The 16455-nt window shown below is 39.0% G+C and overlaps 1 protein-coding gene across 1 annotated transcript; it reads right to left on the bottom strand.

Annotated features, from left to right (window-relative positions):
- Positions 1–3138: 3138 nt before the first annotated feature.
- On the bottom strand, positions 3139–15211 carry LOC149069339 (bone morphogenetic protein 10-like). The gene is made up of 5 exons (XM_089249954.1): positions 14332–15211; positions 12630–12791; positions 10059–10400; positions 6824–7044; positions 3139–3638 (listed from the first exon to the last, which is right to left on the bottom strand). The coding sequence occupies exons 1-5, from the start codon at positions 14657–14659 to the stop codon at positions 3405–3407; spliced, it is 1287 nt and encodes a 428-aa protein (XP_089106080.1). The 5' UTR covers positions 14660–15211; the 3' UTR covers positions 3139–3404.
- Positions 15212–16455: the final 1244 nt, after the last annotated feature.

Below are 16455 nucleotides of genomic sequence, written 5' to 3'. Positions count from 1 at the left end.
TTTGTTGTCAATATCATGCGTTTGTACTCATTCGAATTTTTTTAAGCATAAATGTGTACAGCTGTGTGATTTTCACTTGAAGCGGGTTTTTCGTTTAAAAAATTCATTTTGTTCATCCCAATGGGCCTATTAGATCATGGCCTGTGGTTTCTAGCAGATTCCGAACTGGCGCGGATCTAGATCAATGTGTTGTGGCGGGTGATTTAGTGGGAGGAAAGGACGGTGAATATACATCCTGTGTTTACGGGTCAAAACCATTATTTTCCATTTTATTTCTGGCTCTTAGGGAGTGGGGTAATCGCCCTATAGTTCTCCTCTGGATCCGCTCCTGATTCGGAATGCTACATTGATGCGTATATTCTTGTGGACTGATACTCTTTTTAATTTGTTGAAACTCCGGGTAGATGGCTATAACCACTCTATCACGAAGTGTCATTTTTTATCAAGAGGATAAAGGGTCACTTCAGGTCACCCTCTGTTCCCCGTTACGTATGAAAATGTCTGATATGATAAGCAGTAGACTCCCGATAATCCGGCCGTGCGCTAGTCCGGCCAATCTAGTAATACGGCGTTTTATTCGAGTACAAAATGGAAAAACGCGTGTCTCTGCATTACTGATTATAATGGACTTGCACAAAAGTTTATATTATTTCATGGGCATTTTCAATTAACTTCCAGTAATCTGGTCATTTCGGTAATCCGGTACACCCTGGTCTGATATGCGCCGGATTAGTGAGAGTTTACTGCATATATATCGACCCATCACCAGCGGGCCAAAGGTGGCCCATCGTATATGGCCCGTGACCTGTATAACCAAATTTCACAAAATGAACTAAGCAGAGCCCTGAACGGATTTCAGAAGTGACGCGATGCAGTTGCACATCACTTAAATGACCCGTGGTACAGTTCCACATAACTTAAGCGGTCCGCTGCATATTGCCAGGTAACTAAGGTGAACCGCGGAGTGGTTTCAGGTGCCTCAAGCGGCCCGCGGCACTTTTACACATCACTTGAGTGACTAGCGGCAAATTGACAGATCACTTAAGTGACTAGTGGCAAATTGACAGATCACTTAAGCGACTAGTGGCAAATTGACAGATCACTTAAGTGACTAGTGGCAAATTGACAGATCACTTAAGTAAACAGCGGCTTTGTCCCAGATCACTGAATTAAGTGACACGTGCCCCGTTTTCAAACCAATGAAGTGTCCTGTTACTCTCCCAGAGGTTGAGCTCCCTTGGTCTACTGTATACAGTCAAGTCCTTATACACCCTTTATCTTTTGAATCGTTGGTTATAGAAACATATTTTCAATTAGAAAAAGCATCCTAATAACTTGTCCGTTTTGAGACGCCATTTGCTTTTACCAAGGGCCATGTATGTATCGAAACACAAGATTTATTGTTCATACGGTCCTTCTGTCCTCTCAAATTTCCAATTAAAAAGTTATTGCCCTTTCTCTACTGAGCCTACAAAAAAAAAATCTGTTTTAATTTTAATTAATTCTAATTAGGGGAAAGAACTGCATATAAAATGCTGACAAACTTGAAGGAAAAACAGCTTAAAGATTCTTTAAGTTGCATTTTATTAAAACTTTTCTAAATTCTGAGATGGCTCATTAACTTTCAATGAGCAGCAACATCTCAGCGAATTTTGCATTTAGATGCATGGAGTCTTTTGTAGAGCAATGGAAATAACTTTCTAATTGAAGTTCGAGAGCAATCTATTCTCAGTACATATACGGTCCCCAGTAGAAGACTTGATATATCTAAAATTGGCACGTTATATGGATACTTTTTCCAATTGAAAGTATCTTACCAATGCAAAACTGCACTAGGGCAAAAGCTAAAGGGTGTAGAAGGATTTGAGTTTACATCCGAAGATGGAATCAATGATTGCGTTTACTGCACGGAAAGTCAGGGCTGGGGATAAATCTATTCTCCGACATGCCTGAGGCATGTAAAAATTTTGATCGAGCGTGTATTCTCTTCAATCACATGCCCGACGTTAACATATGAAACATTGATTTGGATTTGGGCATGTAAATTTTCGGAGACTTGTCCAGCACTGTTCCACCAGGGTCCTCCATCTCCACCACCACAGAGCCCCCCTCCCGCCACCTGATGTACCATTTGTCTTCCTTTCCTCAGAAAGAAATTTTTGGCAAAGACTGGGATTACACTAAAAAGGTTTTGTTAAAGCTCTTCGATAAAACTTGGAAAATTCAACGAACAAGAGTCGAATGTAATCAATAGGTACAATAAATATAAGTTTTTTAAAGGATCGTTTATCAAACTTTCATAGTGTAATCCATGTCCTTATCTTATCTGTCTTATCATGCCCATATACTGCTGAAAAAGAAATATTAGGACTTCTTACAATTAAACTTTATATAAAGGCGCGTTCTCCATAAAAACTTGGAGCAAAATCATAAAAATCAAGAAATATAGGTATAGCAAAAAATAATCTGTTCTTTTTCAAAGTATCTTCCTAGTTTAGATGATATGCAATGATCCCATCGTTCGAGCTACTTTTCAAAGCGAGTATAGAGAAAGGTATTTTTTGGAAGCTGGCCTCAGGGGGGGGGGGGGTTGAACCCTGCACAGCTGAAATAACTAATAATTCCTCCCAAGAATCTCTTTTCCAACGTTGGAAACAGCCAGAAATCACATGATCCGGACTGTAGGGTGGGGGGGGGGTGGCATGATTCTAATACTGCATTCACATATCGTGTTCCATTTTGGAAAAGTTTGTGATCACACATATCGAGAAAGCGTCGTGAACTCGTAGAAATTTCAATTGTGCAGGGTTCACTGAAACAATTTACGGAAAAATCCTTTTCTTCTTGCTTTGAGAAGTGGATTGAACGATTGGACCATTGCACATCATGAGGGAAGATATTTCGTAAATATATTTTATTTTGTATTTAAAAGAATAAATTATTTTGTGCTATACCTATATTTCTTGATTTCTCATGATCTTACTCTAAGTTCTTTTATGCAAAGTACTTTGTTCAAAAAAAAAAAAAAAAAATTGAAGGCCTACCAAAAAATTATGAACCAAAAGCCAACTCTAGGATGGTCTCTTATGATTAAAATACCACGTAAAATCTGTTTAAAAATATCCTGGGAAATCTGTTAAAGCGTGCTGTACTTTTATCAAACGTAAATTTTCAGCCACACACACAAAATTGCTTTATATTTTCAATACACAAATTTATCAATCACCGTCGTTACAAAATCAATGCGTTTTTAAGGATAAAAGGCGCGTCAAATTTTGGCAAAAACTAGCTGAGATATTTACTTTTGATTTACTTATTACAGTATTTAATTTTTCGTGGCATATTTGCATCGGAGTCAATAGCTAATGTGTTAAAAAAAAAGATGCTTGTTGTACTTTCTCTCTTCATCGACAACCGCATTCGGCTACGACCATGTCATTGTACTCGTACTTGTAGGTGACGGTTCCGTCTTTGTCAATATACAGAACGGAGATAGGTTCGAGCTTCGTCGGAACGCAACAAGCCCGGGTCACTTGCTTCGGTTCCAGGCTGTGCATCAGAGTCTGTATAACGGCGTGCTTCGTCGGAGTCAGGTGCGAACCCATCGGGAAAGAGCATTTGCCGTAGCATTCGAAAGCCTTTAGAAAACATATCAGTGAAATATCGATTAAGTAAAATATAACGGAAGTATTAAATGAGGTATGAGTATAAAAGCTTTCACAAGTAAAAACTGATTAATTGCATCTTTGATTAACGGAAATTACCCCATTCGAAATCTATCTCGTCTTCCTTTTGTGGCCAGTTCTTGAACATTTGGTTTTTTATAGCCTACTGTTTCAAACCTGCTTTACGGAGACATTATTTCGGGCATTTGTGGCACATATTTTGAGAATTAATTTTCGATTGTACAAAATTTATGATACAGTACACTGTATAATATTGTTGAACCACATGGTGTCCCATAAATTCGTAAATAGTTTGAAAAATTCGTAAAAATTAAATTAATTGGTATATTTGAATGTGGTTTGTCAAAAGGTTATTCTCCAGAAGGAGGATTCTTTTTGGGTACAGAAAAAATTAGTTAAAATTTTTGTCGATAGAGGACGCTGAACAAAAGCAAAAAGATCACTGGGAATATACCAATCAGAGTCCTACAAAATGCGGGGTACACGCAGCTCATTTCTGAATTTTCCTGTTACTGGCGCTTACATAAGGTTTTCATTAGGATGTTGAGATTGCACTATTGATGAAGTTGTTTTCTCTCAGCCGCGAAATTCAGGCTGAAGCTTAACGAACGTTTCGGCCACAGAAAAGATTGAAGAAAGGTACAGGTACGATTGGTTCGTATAGCGCCCTCTATTGACAAAAAAAATTGAACTAATTTTTTTTTTCTCCATCAAAAAAGAATTCTCGATCATCGCAAACAGCATTCAAACATACTGAAACCTCACTTGTTTAGAAATGTCTATTCTCTAATATTAAACTGCTGGCTCTCATTTTTATCATAATGCCTCTGCATCGATATTTTTTCTTGGTAAACTGAGTATTGTTACATCGAGGTTTCACTGTATACGAATTCCTTCAATTTTTATGAATATTTTAGCTATTTGCGAATTTATAGGACACCTTGTATTGATTATTATAATACTTTCTCCGACTGGATTCATCTCCGTGTTAAATAAGTGAAATGTTAAGGGGAAAAAACTTTGCGATATAATGCCTAGACGAATTAGGAAAAAGTCTCCGCCGGGCATCGAATCCCGTTGTTCTTGCTACCCGGGCTAGTACGCTACCAATACACCACGAGCGACACGACTTTGTGTTCTTTATAACACGCACAATAATGTGTAGCACTAAAGGTAGAGACTACAACTAAACCAGTCTACATTCCTCCGCGGAATTTGTAACAAATTGATACATGTTGGAATGTGTGTGTACGTAGGGTTACCATCCGCCCTCTTTTCTCTATTTTGCTGTCATTTCAAGCGTCCTCCTACATTTAAAAATTCATCCTTTTGTCCTCCTTTTCAGGTTTCCGGAATCACTTTCTTTTTTTCTTTTAAGGGGATTTTTTTTCATCCTGAAACATATATGTCTTCATTGGCAATAGTGTTTGTGAGTGTGTGTGTGTGTGTTTTTTTCTCCCACACATTTTTACACGCTTTGATCAACGCCTTCGAAGTTCTCAGACGAATTCAAGTTGCTTTCAAGCAGAGCAGATGCTATTCTAACCATGGCCCAGCTTGCCCCAGGATAACATGAAAAAGACAGCAGGAAAAACAGCTCTGAAAGAAGAAAACCGCAATATCCATTTTGAGAATACAGTAACATTGTTTGCTTACCAACAGCAGATGCCATGTACTGAAGTGTGGGAGGGGGGTTTACCTATTCCGTTGAGAAATAAAGAAAATAGGATGCAAACAACAATCACTGCTGACTCCTCTGGCAAAAAAAAAAAACCACTCCCAACAGATTTAAAAAACTTCTGGGGGGGGGGGGGGTAGAGGAAGCCCCCTCCTTGCTCCAGGCAAAGTAATAAAACTGGCCAGAGAGAGGGTGGACACAATTCATTAAAAGCGAGAGGAGACGGGTCGTTATTATTTTTTTCTTTTTTGCTCTAATAATGTCTGTGCTAGACATATGTCAAAATGGCGAAAGACGTTTCAAGACTATTGTATAGTTTTTTGGCCGTCATCATCGTACTCCCCCTTTCCACCTGGTCTGAAATTCTGAAGGGAAAAAGACCAACCAATGAACGGTAACGTTAAATAAGCTCAATTATGCATAACCACCAATCGTTTGACACATTTTTCGTCATTTGTCACTCTTATCGGTAATTATGCATAACTCACGATTGAAGTTGATAGGTATGAAGTATGATAAATATGGAAGAAAAATCATGTGAAAATGTCACTTAAATTCAACCCCTTGTCAGTTTCGCCTGTACGTGATGGGTGCACTTCACATATTTTGCCATAAAAACTAAATTACCGCATTTTAACGTACTTGTATAAAGAACCACCTGATTTTTCGGGCTTAAAATTTGGAAAAACGTTTAAAAGATATATCTATAATACTATCCATGTATAAGGAAACCCCCCCCCCCTCTATTTTTGGGACCCAATTTTTGGCAAAAAGGGTGCCTTATACACGTTAATATACGGTAAGTGAAAATAAGTGTTATGATAATAAAAAAACGTATAAATTATTATCAGCATTGTAATGTTGCTTTTTTTATCGACATTTTTGAATATAAGTAACATCACCGATCGAATCTATCATTCGAAATATCAGCAAAATTTCCAAGAAATTTAAAAATAATTCATTAACGATTTATCATAATTTACCAAAACTAGCTGGGATTACACATAATCACCGCGGTGAATTGAAAAACAAAATTTATTGAACTTACAAAAATAGTTGGTAACTATGTATAATAACCGGATTTATCAAATTTCTGAAACATGTATAGTGGTTCTGTTTTAATTGGGAAAAAATATTGCGGTGTTGGGGGGGGGGTTTCTTTTTTTTGAGACAAAAGTGGCGTGATCTATTGTGAAAATTGTTGAAAATGACGTCATCAAGGGTGAGCGCGGAGCTAACGAGAAAGAGTAACCCCGGGTGAGCGTTTAGGAGTCCTCCTTTCTCTTGAGCCACCCGGGCACGGCCTGGGGGCCTCAAGAGAAAAGGGGCCTCACAAAAATGAGATTAGGTTGAAATTTTCAAGAATTTGCCTTGGTAGGGACTCAGAAATATCACTTGGCCCGGGGGCCCCATGATGCTCTTAAAACGGCCCTGCCTTATTGGTGTTCATATGTCTCACCTCGTAACTAGGAGGAGCGATGATCCACTGGTCGTAACCTATAGCGGCGAAGTTCACTTTCATGGATCTTCTTCGGCAAGGGTTCTTACGCTTCTTCGACTTGCTTTTACGGGGTTTACCCAAATCTTCGACGATGTAATTGCTTTGCTCCTCTATTTCTTCGTCGTCATCTTCGCTCCTCTTCACGATCATATGCCGCAGACTAGACACTTTCTTCAAATCTGAAAGGTTAAACAAAAAGCAATATGTACAGGGTGTTTCAGAAAAATAAAACCCCAAACTTTGAAATGATTTAATTTGGAAACGGTGCAAGACAGAAGCATGAAACAAGTGGTACGTTTGATGGGCAGGCCTAGAATTTCAAATACACTTATTTGCAAAATTAATCACAATTTTGACCAACAGATGACACCATAGTAGGTTTATTTCACTACTTTTTTTTTGTGCCATTTGAATGTCATTTTTTACAATACGAGTCCTCAAACACTGTGGACTGTTCATCCGTGGGACACACTCATATTGCAGGAGAGTTGCTCCACTCTTCACATTTTTCATTTCATTGCAAAGCAAGGCAACCATTTCGAATTCATCGTTTTATTTTATTATTATGATTAGATCCATAATTGCGAAGGACAATACCGCCAACCATTTAAAAGACATTGCACCGAGACTGTGGCTCAATCTATTAGCCAAATCTGTAACTAACTTCATAAACCAGCGTGACTGAAGTTATAGGACTGCCCATTAAACGAAATACAGTAGAACCTCTCGATAATGGACACCAATATGGGGAAAAAAAGTTGTCCAGTAATGAGGAGGTCGATGTACAGTGGAACCTCGTTTTTACAACTTTCACATTTATACTACGTTTGGCTTCGATTGCAGTTGGTTCCTATATATTTTAATGTTAAAAATGTATATGTTACTGTAAAAGTGATACACCGGTGGTTTTGCAAAATAACCGGTGGTTCGTCTCGATAATGAAAGTTTGATTAAATTTCATCGCATTTATCTCTTTTACCTTATCGTGTTACGATTGTGCATAATTCCCAAAAATGCAGTTTGAAAGTCTGATAAATATGGAAAAAATTATAACCTTCCTTCTTTTCATTAAACCAATGTATTATTTTTACCCGTACATGATAGTTGCACTACACATATTTTTCAATAAAAATTGAATCAAAATGAATGTGAAGAAGATAAAAACATATACCGTATATGCTCGTGTATAAGCCGACCCCCCCCCCCCAACTTCAGGACCACCAAAACCGCAATAAACTGAAAACCCGTGTATAAGCCGATTCCCCAAAAAATCCGTTCATTTCAGAGAAAAAAATTCTTATATTTTCACGCAAAATGAATAGCTTGTGGAAATTTACAATACAAAATTATTCAAACTTTTTAAACCATCAGATCAGCATAAGGTGCGGCATCTTCGTTTTTATCTTCATCTGCGCTGTCTCATCGCCATTGTCACTTTCAAAAAGGATATCATCTTCAGTTCCGTCCATCGCATTGCTGATGCAACATTTTTTGAAGGATCGGATGATAATTTCGGCGGAAACAGGAATTCCACGCCTCATGTACCCATTGACACACCAGGCCAATGTCAGTTTTCTTCAAGGCGCCACTTTATCATCGGAACTCATCCATTCGATCCACAAATCTCTCAAATAGTCTTTGAGAGGCTTATTGATGCTCACATCTAAAGGCTGTACAATTGACGTTAGCCCACATGGTATCAAAGCCAATGATGTTTTAGATTTCTTTGCCTCAGCTTTGACATTATCGGTTCTGTGAGGGCTTGAACATATCCCATACCAATAATGCCGGTTTCTCGAACACTGCTACAAAAATGACTACTGATTGCGGGGGTTGATATTTTCTCATCAAAAACTGACCCGAGTATAAGCCGAAAACCCCACTTGAGGAACGAATTTTTCTACAAAAAAACTCGGCTTATACACGAGTATATACGGTATATAAAAACAATTATCAGTCTTGTAATGTTGGCTTTCTTCACACGTATCAACAAACAAAAACAACACATTACCATTCGAATTCCATCCTGGACCATAGTTATGTTCAGTTAATTAATTAATTGACGATTTATCATATTTATCAACACGAGCTTGGGGCCAGGACTGCAAACAGGAGGGAGCAGGCGGGTCTGGTGTCCCGGGCGCTGAATTCACTCTTTAATTTCTTTTTCTATATGAAGAGGGGCGCCAAAATGCCGGTTTGCCCCTTGTGACAAAGTATCTAGTTGCGGCACTGCTTGGGGTTGAACGTAATCTTAGTTGCTTATGATAAATTCTCGGTTTATGACCAAAATTGATAAATTAAATTAGAGTTTAGAAAAAAATTAAAGTTTGCATGATTTTATTGTCCGCTATCTGGAGTGTCCGTAACGAGAAGTAAAATACATTAAAGCTCTGTCCCACGGGACTGAGGATCAGAAAAGTGTACGTTAACGGGTAGTGTCCGTTAGGGGAAAGAGAGGTTCCACTGTACTTATACTGTATATTCCATCTTTCTATTTCACTGTTTCTTAGTTATGTCATTCCAAACTTAGGGAGTCCATTCTGAAACACCCTCTACATACATTGAAATAAGTAAATGGACGAGAAAAATGAACAACGTTACAGGGGTACATAGGAAAAATGTTTTCTCCATTCTTCATTTCGATGACAGAATTTCTTCGGAACAAGATTGAGTAAAATACAGTATAACCCGAAAAATACTGTTAGCAATTTATGTAAATTAAGTGGTGATCAGTATTATACATATCAATCTGAGGATGATGTCACTCTCTGCTATTCATTCGAAGGTTTTACAGTTGGCTGATGTGAAAATGAATTTAGGAAAGTAACTTATTTAGAAAAGCTATTAAAAACCTTCGAATGGATAGCGGAGAGTGACATCTTCCTCGGATAAGTCACCACCTAGTAGCAGTGTCAGCAATTATGAGCTTTGGCCTGAGTTAGGTTCCTTGTCAATGTACGATCCCGCTCAGTGCTCACGAGCTCCACTGAAAGATCGAGATTCGAAGCCTTTGTAGTCTAGTGCGCTCACCCCGGCAAGCGAGAGGACGTAGGTTCGATTCTCCGCAAGAGGCGCAGTTGAAGTTTGTTTACTAAATTCATCTCGCATCAGGCAGCTGTTAGTAACCTTCGTATGAGTTAAGAGTCACGAGGGGGGAAACTAATTTTTTATAGCGAAAAGTATGTCTTACCATCATTCTGATTTGACTGATGAAGTAGAGACGATCTCTTTGACCGAGGTAGCGAGCGTTCCTCATCAGGCAAACGCTTCGAAGTCTTGGACAATACCAGAATTTGCGGTTCTTTTTCGGACGAAGGCCCCAACTCGACGCCCGTATCCGAGACGATCGGTTTGTGGACCCTGATTTCCAAGGACTGCGCCGATTGAACTAATTCTTTTGTCCATTCCCGAAATATGTCCGTGACGTCGAAAGCTTCCCAGTAGTCGCCTTGCGTTTCTAATAGGCGTTCGGAAAGGGTGACATTTTTATCGGGTGCACCGTGATAGGAAACTTCCAGGCTCACGGTATCATCTGAAGAAGAAATAAAAGTTTCAAAATTATTTCCAATGATATATGGCAGAGTGAATTGTAAAACAATTATTACTCGGAAGTCGTCAATTAATCAGTTCCTCTACGTAGAACATTTTATGACAGTGATACTTTCTTAAGTTAGTCGAAGTATATAAAACTAATTCTGCAATTTACTGATTACAAATATTTGAATTTCGTAGAAATATAGATAAATGCGTATTTGTACAGGAACGTGAAAAAAATCTTCAGTATATGAAAGGGATTGAGGGAAAAACATAGCATTCTCTCCTCAGAGAGACGTATCCTTCTTTTAAACTAAGAACAACCCCGGTCTGTCATCATAGGCGGATACAGAGGGGTAGGGCGAAGTAAGGCAATCGCCCTCACCCGTTCGATGAAAAAATAGTGTTATTAGCATAGGTGGCAGGGCGAAGGCAGGCATCTGCTCCTCCGTTCACTTTACATACCCTCAGTGATTCACCTGCCCCCCCCCCCCTTCGAGGAGAGGACCCTGTAGCGGCCTAGGCTCTTATGTCTGTCTGTCACCATCGTGGGCATTCTACTACTGTCTTTCCGTACTTTCAGTGGAAGCCAGTTGCGCTTGATGTGTATGTGTATGTACCTGACAGTCAGTGTTCTTATCTTGTGTTGTGTGGGAATTTGGAGCAGCCATCTATAAGGGTGGATCGAATAAAAACGGAACATTTGTTATAATTTGGTTTATTTTTGTATGATTGTGGTGAAACTGTCCGTTTGTAGAGGTTGAGCGGGAGGTAAGGAAGACAACCTTTCTCGCGTCTGCGGAATGTTTGCGGGTAAAGAAGATCAACGTGGCTTTCTCGTTTTTTTAATAGCAGAAGGAGTTGGAATTTGCGAAGTGCATCAACAAACAAAAGCAGTATATCATCAACATGCACTGTCATTGACTCATGTGCAGGACCGGTACAAGCGTTTTCGCGAGGGACGGGAATCTATGAATGATGATACGAGGCCTATTTAAAGTCACTTCGTCATCACAGACGCTTTGGTGAAGGAAGTCAACCAGATAATCAACCCAAACAGACGATGCACAATAAGGGACATCAGAAGAGGGTGGGAGTCCCCGTTTCGTTTCCTCTCATGACATCATTACAGAGAAATTCCACAACAGGAAAGTGAGTTCACAGTGGAAACACTTGTGCCAGTCCTGTACACAGGCTGCGAACCGTGGCGCGTTCGTGAAACACAGCTGCTTTGGGAGCCTGAGCTGGGAGTTCTGATCCCAACACCACTATGTCGATCGGACGTCCGCGCTAAACCCGATGTCGATATGGTTGCCTCGGGGGATCCCGGGAAGTCCAGGTCGATCACTAAGGAGGAGCAAACCGGCCCAGGGCGGAAACGCAGCAGTCCTGTACACAAGTCAGTTACAGTGAATGTTCTCCGTACACTGCCTTTGTTCGCCGATGCATTTCGCGAACTCAAACTCCTTCTGCCCCTAAAAAACGAACACCAAGTCCATTCCGCAGTAGGGGTTCCCTTCCTTACCTCTCGCTCAATCTCTACACCTAGTTTCACCCCACAATCATTTAAAAATAAACCAAATTGTAACAATTGTGTTCCGTTTTCATTTGATCCACCCTTATATAGTGTATATTTTGAGGAAGTGTAATGATTGAATATTTGTACCGTTTTTGTATGTTGCTCTCTGCGCCAAGACTCCCAACGGGGGAAATTGACCAGCTTCCTCACACACACGTGAAACTTTCCGGTCGGCACCAATTCGTTTCAGCTTTTTCTTTTAGTTTGTGAGTTGCATGTGTGCGGTCTCCCACTGCTTTACTACACCATTTTTAAAAATGCCTCAATCAATGCACAAGCAACCGATGTGCCCACTTGAGGCTTTTATCTTGGCTTTATTTAAAGAAAAAAAAGATTGAAAATAAAAAGTCTTAAAAAAAAAACTTTCTAACTTCTCTGTTATTTGAACGAAAAAGAAATGGATGCATTGAAAATGTGAAAGATAGAAGGAGAACGATACGTTATATACTTCTTATTAAAATCGAATGCGATTTTTAAATCCATTGAAATCGAAGTAAAAGAAATCACTTTTATTTTGCAAAAAAATTAGCGTTCAGTTTCTCGTAAAATACTTTCTGAATGACAACAAACGCAACTGAAAATTAGATTGACTTTACACATAGGAGAGTGAATGTAAATAATTTTTATGCAGGTAGACGATCAACTTACCTGGAGATGGATTTTTCTGTGCAAAAACGTACAACCTCAGCTGCGCCATCTGTAAGATTTCGTCGGAAGGAAAATGCGAAATGTTGAAATAAATAGTCTTCATTTCAGTGGCGTGCCGCTCATCAGAGAGGTTTGCGGTTTCATCGAATCGCTTGGATTCTCCTACGAGTTCACAGAAAATCAAAAGGTCATCGGGGAAAAACTTATTGGCTTTTTAAATTAACCGCTGGTGGTAAAAACCTACTTTTAAAGCTGTATAAAACACGGCTTTACTACGGGAAATTGAAGCACTTGTGATATTTTTTAATTTTTTGTCAACGGACACACACACACACTGTATCTCACTGGGATTTTTAGCTGTAGTGATCTTATTTGTACATATTTGCAAATGTTCTCACGCAACATTTTCCATTTCAAAACAAAACAAAACAAAAACCCTCCAAAATACACACAACAAATAAATTGAATTATGAGGTTTAATTTACTTTAATTAATTCAATCAATCACTCAGTTTTAACATATCAATACTTACCTTAAACTGAATACAGACTCACGGTTACTCTATAATAGTATAGTATAGTATACTATAAGTAAACACATCGTGATGTTTTGATTTGATAATCTCATTTATAAACTGTACTCGAAATAGCTTTTAAAATGGCATTTATTTCTGAAACGGAAAGAATTGAGCCCGAAAAAGGCAGAAATGTTTTTAAAAAGCTAAATAAAAGTAACCAATGCTGAGACAAAACCTGAATCATTAATTAAAATAAATCTATCAAACTTTTTCTCTTTCCAAGAGGTTTTTTTCCCCATTTTTTATCCGCGAAAAGACACTATAATTTTGGCGTTAAGGGCGTATTACAGTGCATACATGATATTTTTACATAAAGCTAGAAGCCGTAGGAGGCCTACTCCTTTTATTTTCTATTTATTATCATTTGTAAAAAATGAATTATGTTTATTACTTTTTAACTTTCATGTTTAATAACTTTATGATCAGTACTCTTTAATAGAATTTATAATGTTGTTTATGGGGGGGGGGATGTTAGAAAATAAGTAATATCGCTTTTTTACCGTACATATATTGCATTTCAAGGTGACGGCGGGAGCAAAATATATGTTTAAAGCAACGGTTCTCAACCGGGACTCCACGTGCGCTCTTCGAGGGCACCGCGGCCGCTCGAGGAAAAGAAAAACGAAAAAGAAAATTTAAAGAAAAATAATTATAAATGTTTTTCAATAGTAAAAATATCAGTATCTTTGACGAATAAATAAAAAATAGGCCTACGGGGCTCAGCCATAGAAATTTCTTACCAAAAAAAAGGTTCCGCGAGTCAAAGAAGGTTGAGAACCGCTGGTTTAAAGTATTCCTTTCAATGCATATGTTTAATTTCCATAAGTGTTGCTTTGGTAATAATATCTTTAAATGTATAAGAAATGAAAACGAGGTATTTCATTAATCTCACTGAATATAATGAGAAATGTATGCATTAATTCCACTTCAACTACACAATTTTTACCCACGACACGAGAGAGATAAAATATATTTCTTTGTACGCATTTTAATGAAGAATTATGCATCTCACGGTATATAATTCCTTGATTGAATTTGGTTTACTGTAACTAGGCGAAGTCAATGCAGGCATAAATGTTTCTTGACAAAGACAAACAAATTATTGAGAATGTATCATATACTTACTGGTCTCCACAACACTATAGCTTCTAGCCACGTCGAATTTCGGAGACCAGCGTCTGTCCAGCAAATGTTCGTACAAATCCAACATGAACTGTGGTACTTGGGTCGAGGCTCCGACGCTCCTCTTGGTAATAATCTCAGAGTCGGTACCACGGTTGTACGTTCTGCGCAGTGCAGTATATGCTTCAAGATCATTAATCTTGCTGTTCGTTTCATTGAATTCTTTGGCTCGAATACCCTGAGTAATTGCAGATGTTCTCAAGACGTATCCGTGCGAAGTGTTCGTGAGCATTGAAAGCGGCACCAATATGCAAAACACCAATCTGTTCATGTTTTACACATCAAATGCGAAGTCCAATTAATATCGACGCTCATCAGATAACGAAGATTTGCTTTCAAACTGATAGAGTATGTTATAAGTACAAATCACTGCGATGATTTTCACAAAATTAGTAGATGCAGATCCCATGGTTACGTAGTGACGAACTTGAAGTCAAGGGATCCGCGCATATGGAATTCTACTCCAAGCAACAAATATTCAGCCATTTGCGTCATAATATGCCAACTCACATTCGAATGTTTGGTAGCTATGAAAGTGCACGACTCGGTCAGCCGAAGCATGATCTCATCATAGTGGCGATTTTAACATTTTGTCTACGTACTACGGAATTTCTTACAGGACATACTCTCGTGGCTTGAATTTCAGATCCCGATGGATAAAAACTTCCAACTGAAGTCGGGCGACGACATACTGCTGCTTGAAATTTTGCGCCTCCCTCTCAGTCAATTTTAGAGGCACTTGAGAGAACCGACGAGGAAGTAGCGTTGGGTAAGAGGGGGGTCTCGTGGCAGAAACAAGCATGTCTCACACTCACGTATTCATGCACCCATATGCTTCGGGATAAAAGTGTACATCACACACGTGCCCTCCCCTCCACTTTCTTATCGCGTTTACAACATTTTTTTTCACTTTTGATACTTGACGCTACCGATATTCGTACCTGCAGCAGCTTCACAGTAGCCACTCTGAGTAAAACATCCAGCTGAAAACAAAGGATATCATTCCCTGCCCCCTCTAAAGATGCAAGTGCCACTGTATGGAGTCACAAGTGTTTATTTCATGCTTACGACAACGAAAGTAACATGTGTGTCCATCACCAACCTCTAATTGTATATGTGTGCCCCCCTTTTTTTAAAGAGTTACACATTTCTGCTGTCTTTGTACTTTTTGTCTATATATCTCTGATTTCTACATGATATCTTTCACAATAAAGGACCAACGATGATAAAGGCATGTAGCGTGGAAAAAAACCAGGAATTCGAACGCATTTCGACACCGCACATTTGAATGAGCGGAATTCATTCTGCCCTCTGGGTCTGACCTGTTGGGGAATAATTTTTTGCGTCGAGCAACCGGGAGTTGAAGTTTGGCAACGAAACCAACCCGAATCCCTGGAACATATAAACACATAATTATGGTATATCCTCTCTGTGTGTAAATGATCTCCCACGAGTCCTTCAGTCGAGTACACACCGACCTCCTATGCGGTATTAACCAGGGCTTCCACGTCTAGCAGCGAGCCCTTTTTCCCTCATGACGTGGTTTACCTTGGGTGTTTTTAAAATTTCCCTGATCCGCATTATAACTGCAACAGTGAAAATCGCTGAACCCTCTGCAAAATGCCACATATTTTTTCAAGAAAAATATTTTTTTTTTCTGATTTTTGCAGCTGTGTGGTAACTGCTTATCCCCCCCCCCCCCCACAACACTGAGAACAAAAATAAAAAAACAAGGAAGAGAAATACTCAGCCTTTTCTATTGTTTACACTGCACGCATATTCCTACATTTCCCGAACGAACACTTTCCCGAAACGAAGGGGGGAAAAAGTCTCTCTCTTTCTGTTTTCAAACTTTGAGCAAAACCTGACTCCGCCCACTGGCAGTTAATCTTACGGGTTCGGGAAAATGGAAAACATGTTCTCATGTTCTTACAACGGTATCTGTGGGCTTGCATTGCCGAAATAAGAAGGCTTTAAGGAGGCGAGATATCTCGTAATTATATATATACCATCGTACAAAGCATCAAGTTAGGGGACATCTCGTCAATGCCGATGTAAGGGTGAAAT

The sequence above is a fragment of the Pholcus phalangioides genome, unplaced genomic scaffold (genome assembly GCF_987345545.1).
Source record: "Pholcus phalangioides strain wild (caught in Gottingen) unplaced genomic scaffold, Ppha-v1.0 ptg000022l_1, whole genome shotgun sequence".
NCBI lineage: Eukaryota > Metazoa > Arthropoda > Arachnida > Araneae > Pholcidae > Pholcus > Pholcus phalangioides.
The sequence above is the reverse complement of the archived record's forward strand: the minus strand, read 5'-3'. Positions and strand labels throughout refer to the sequence as shown.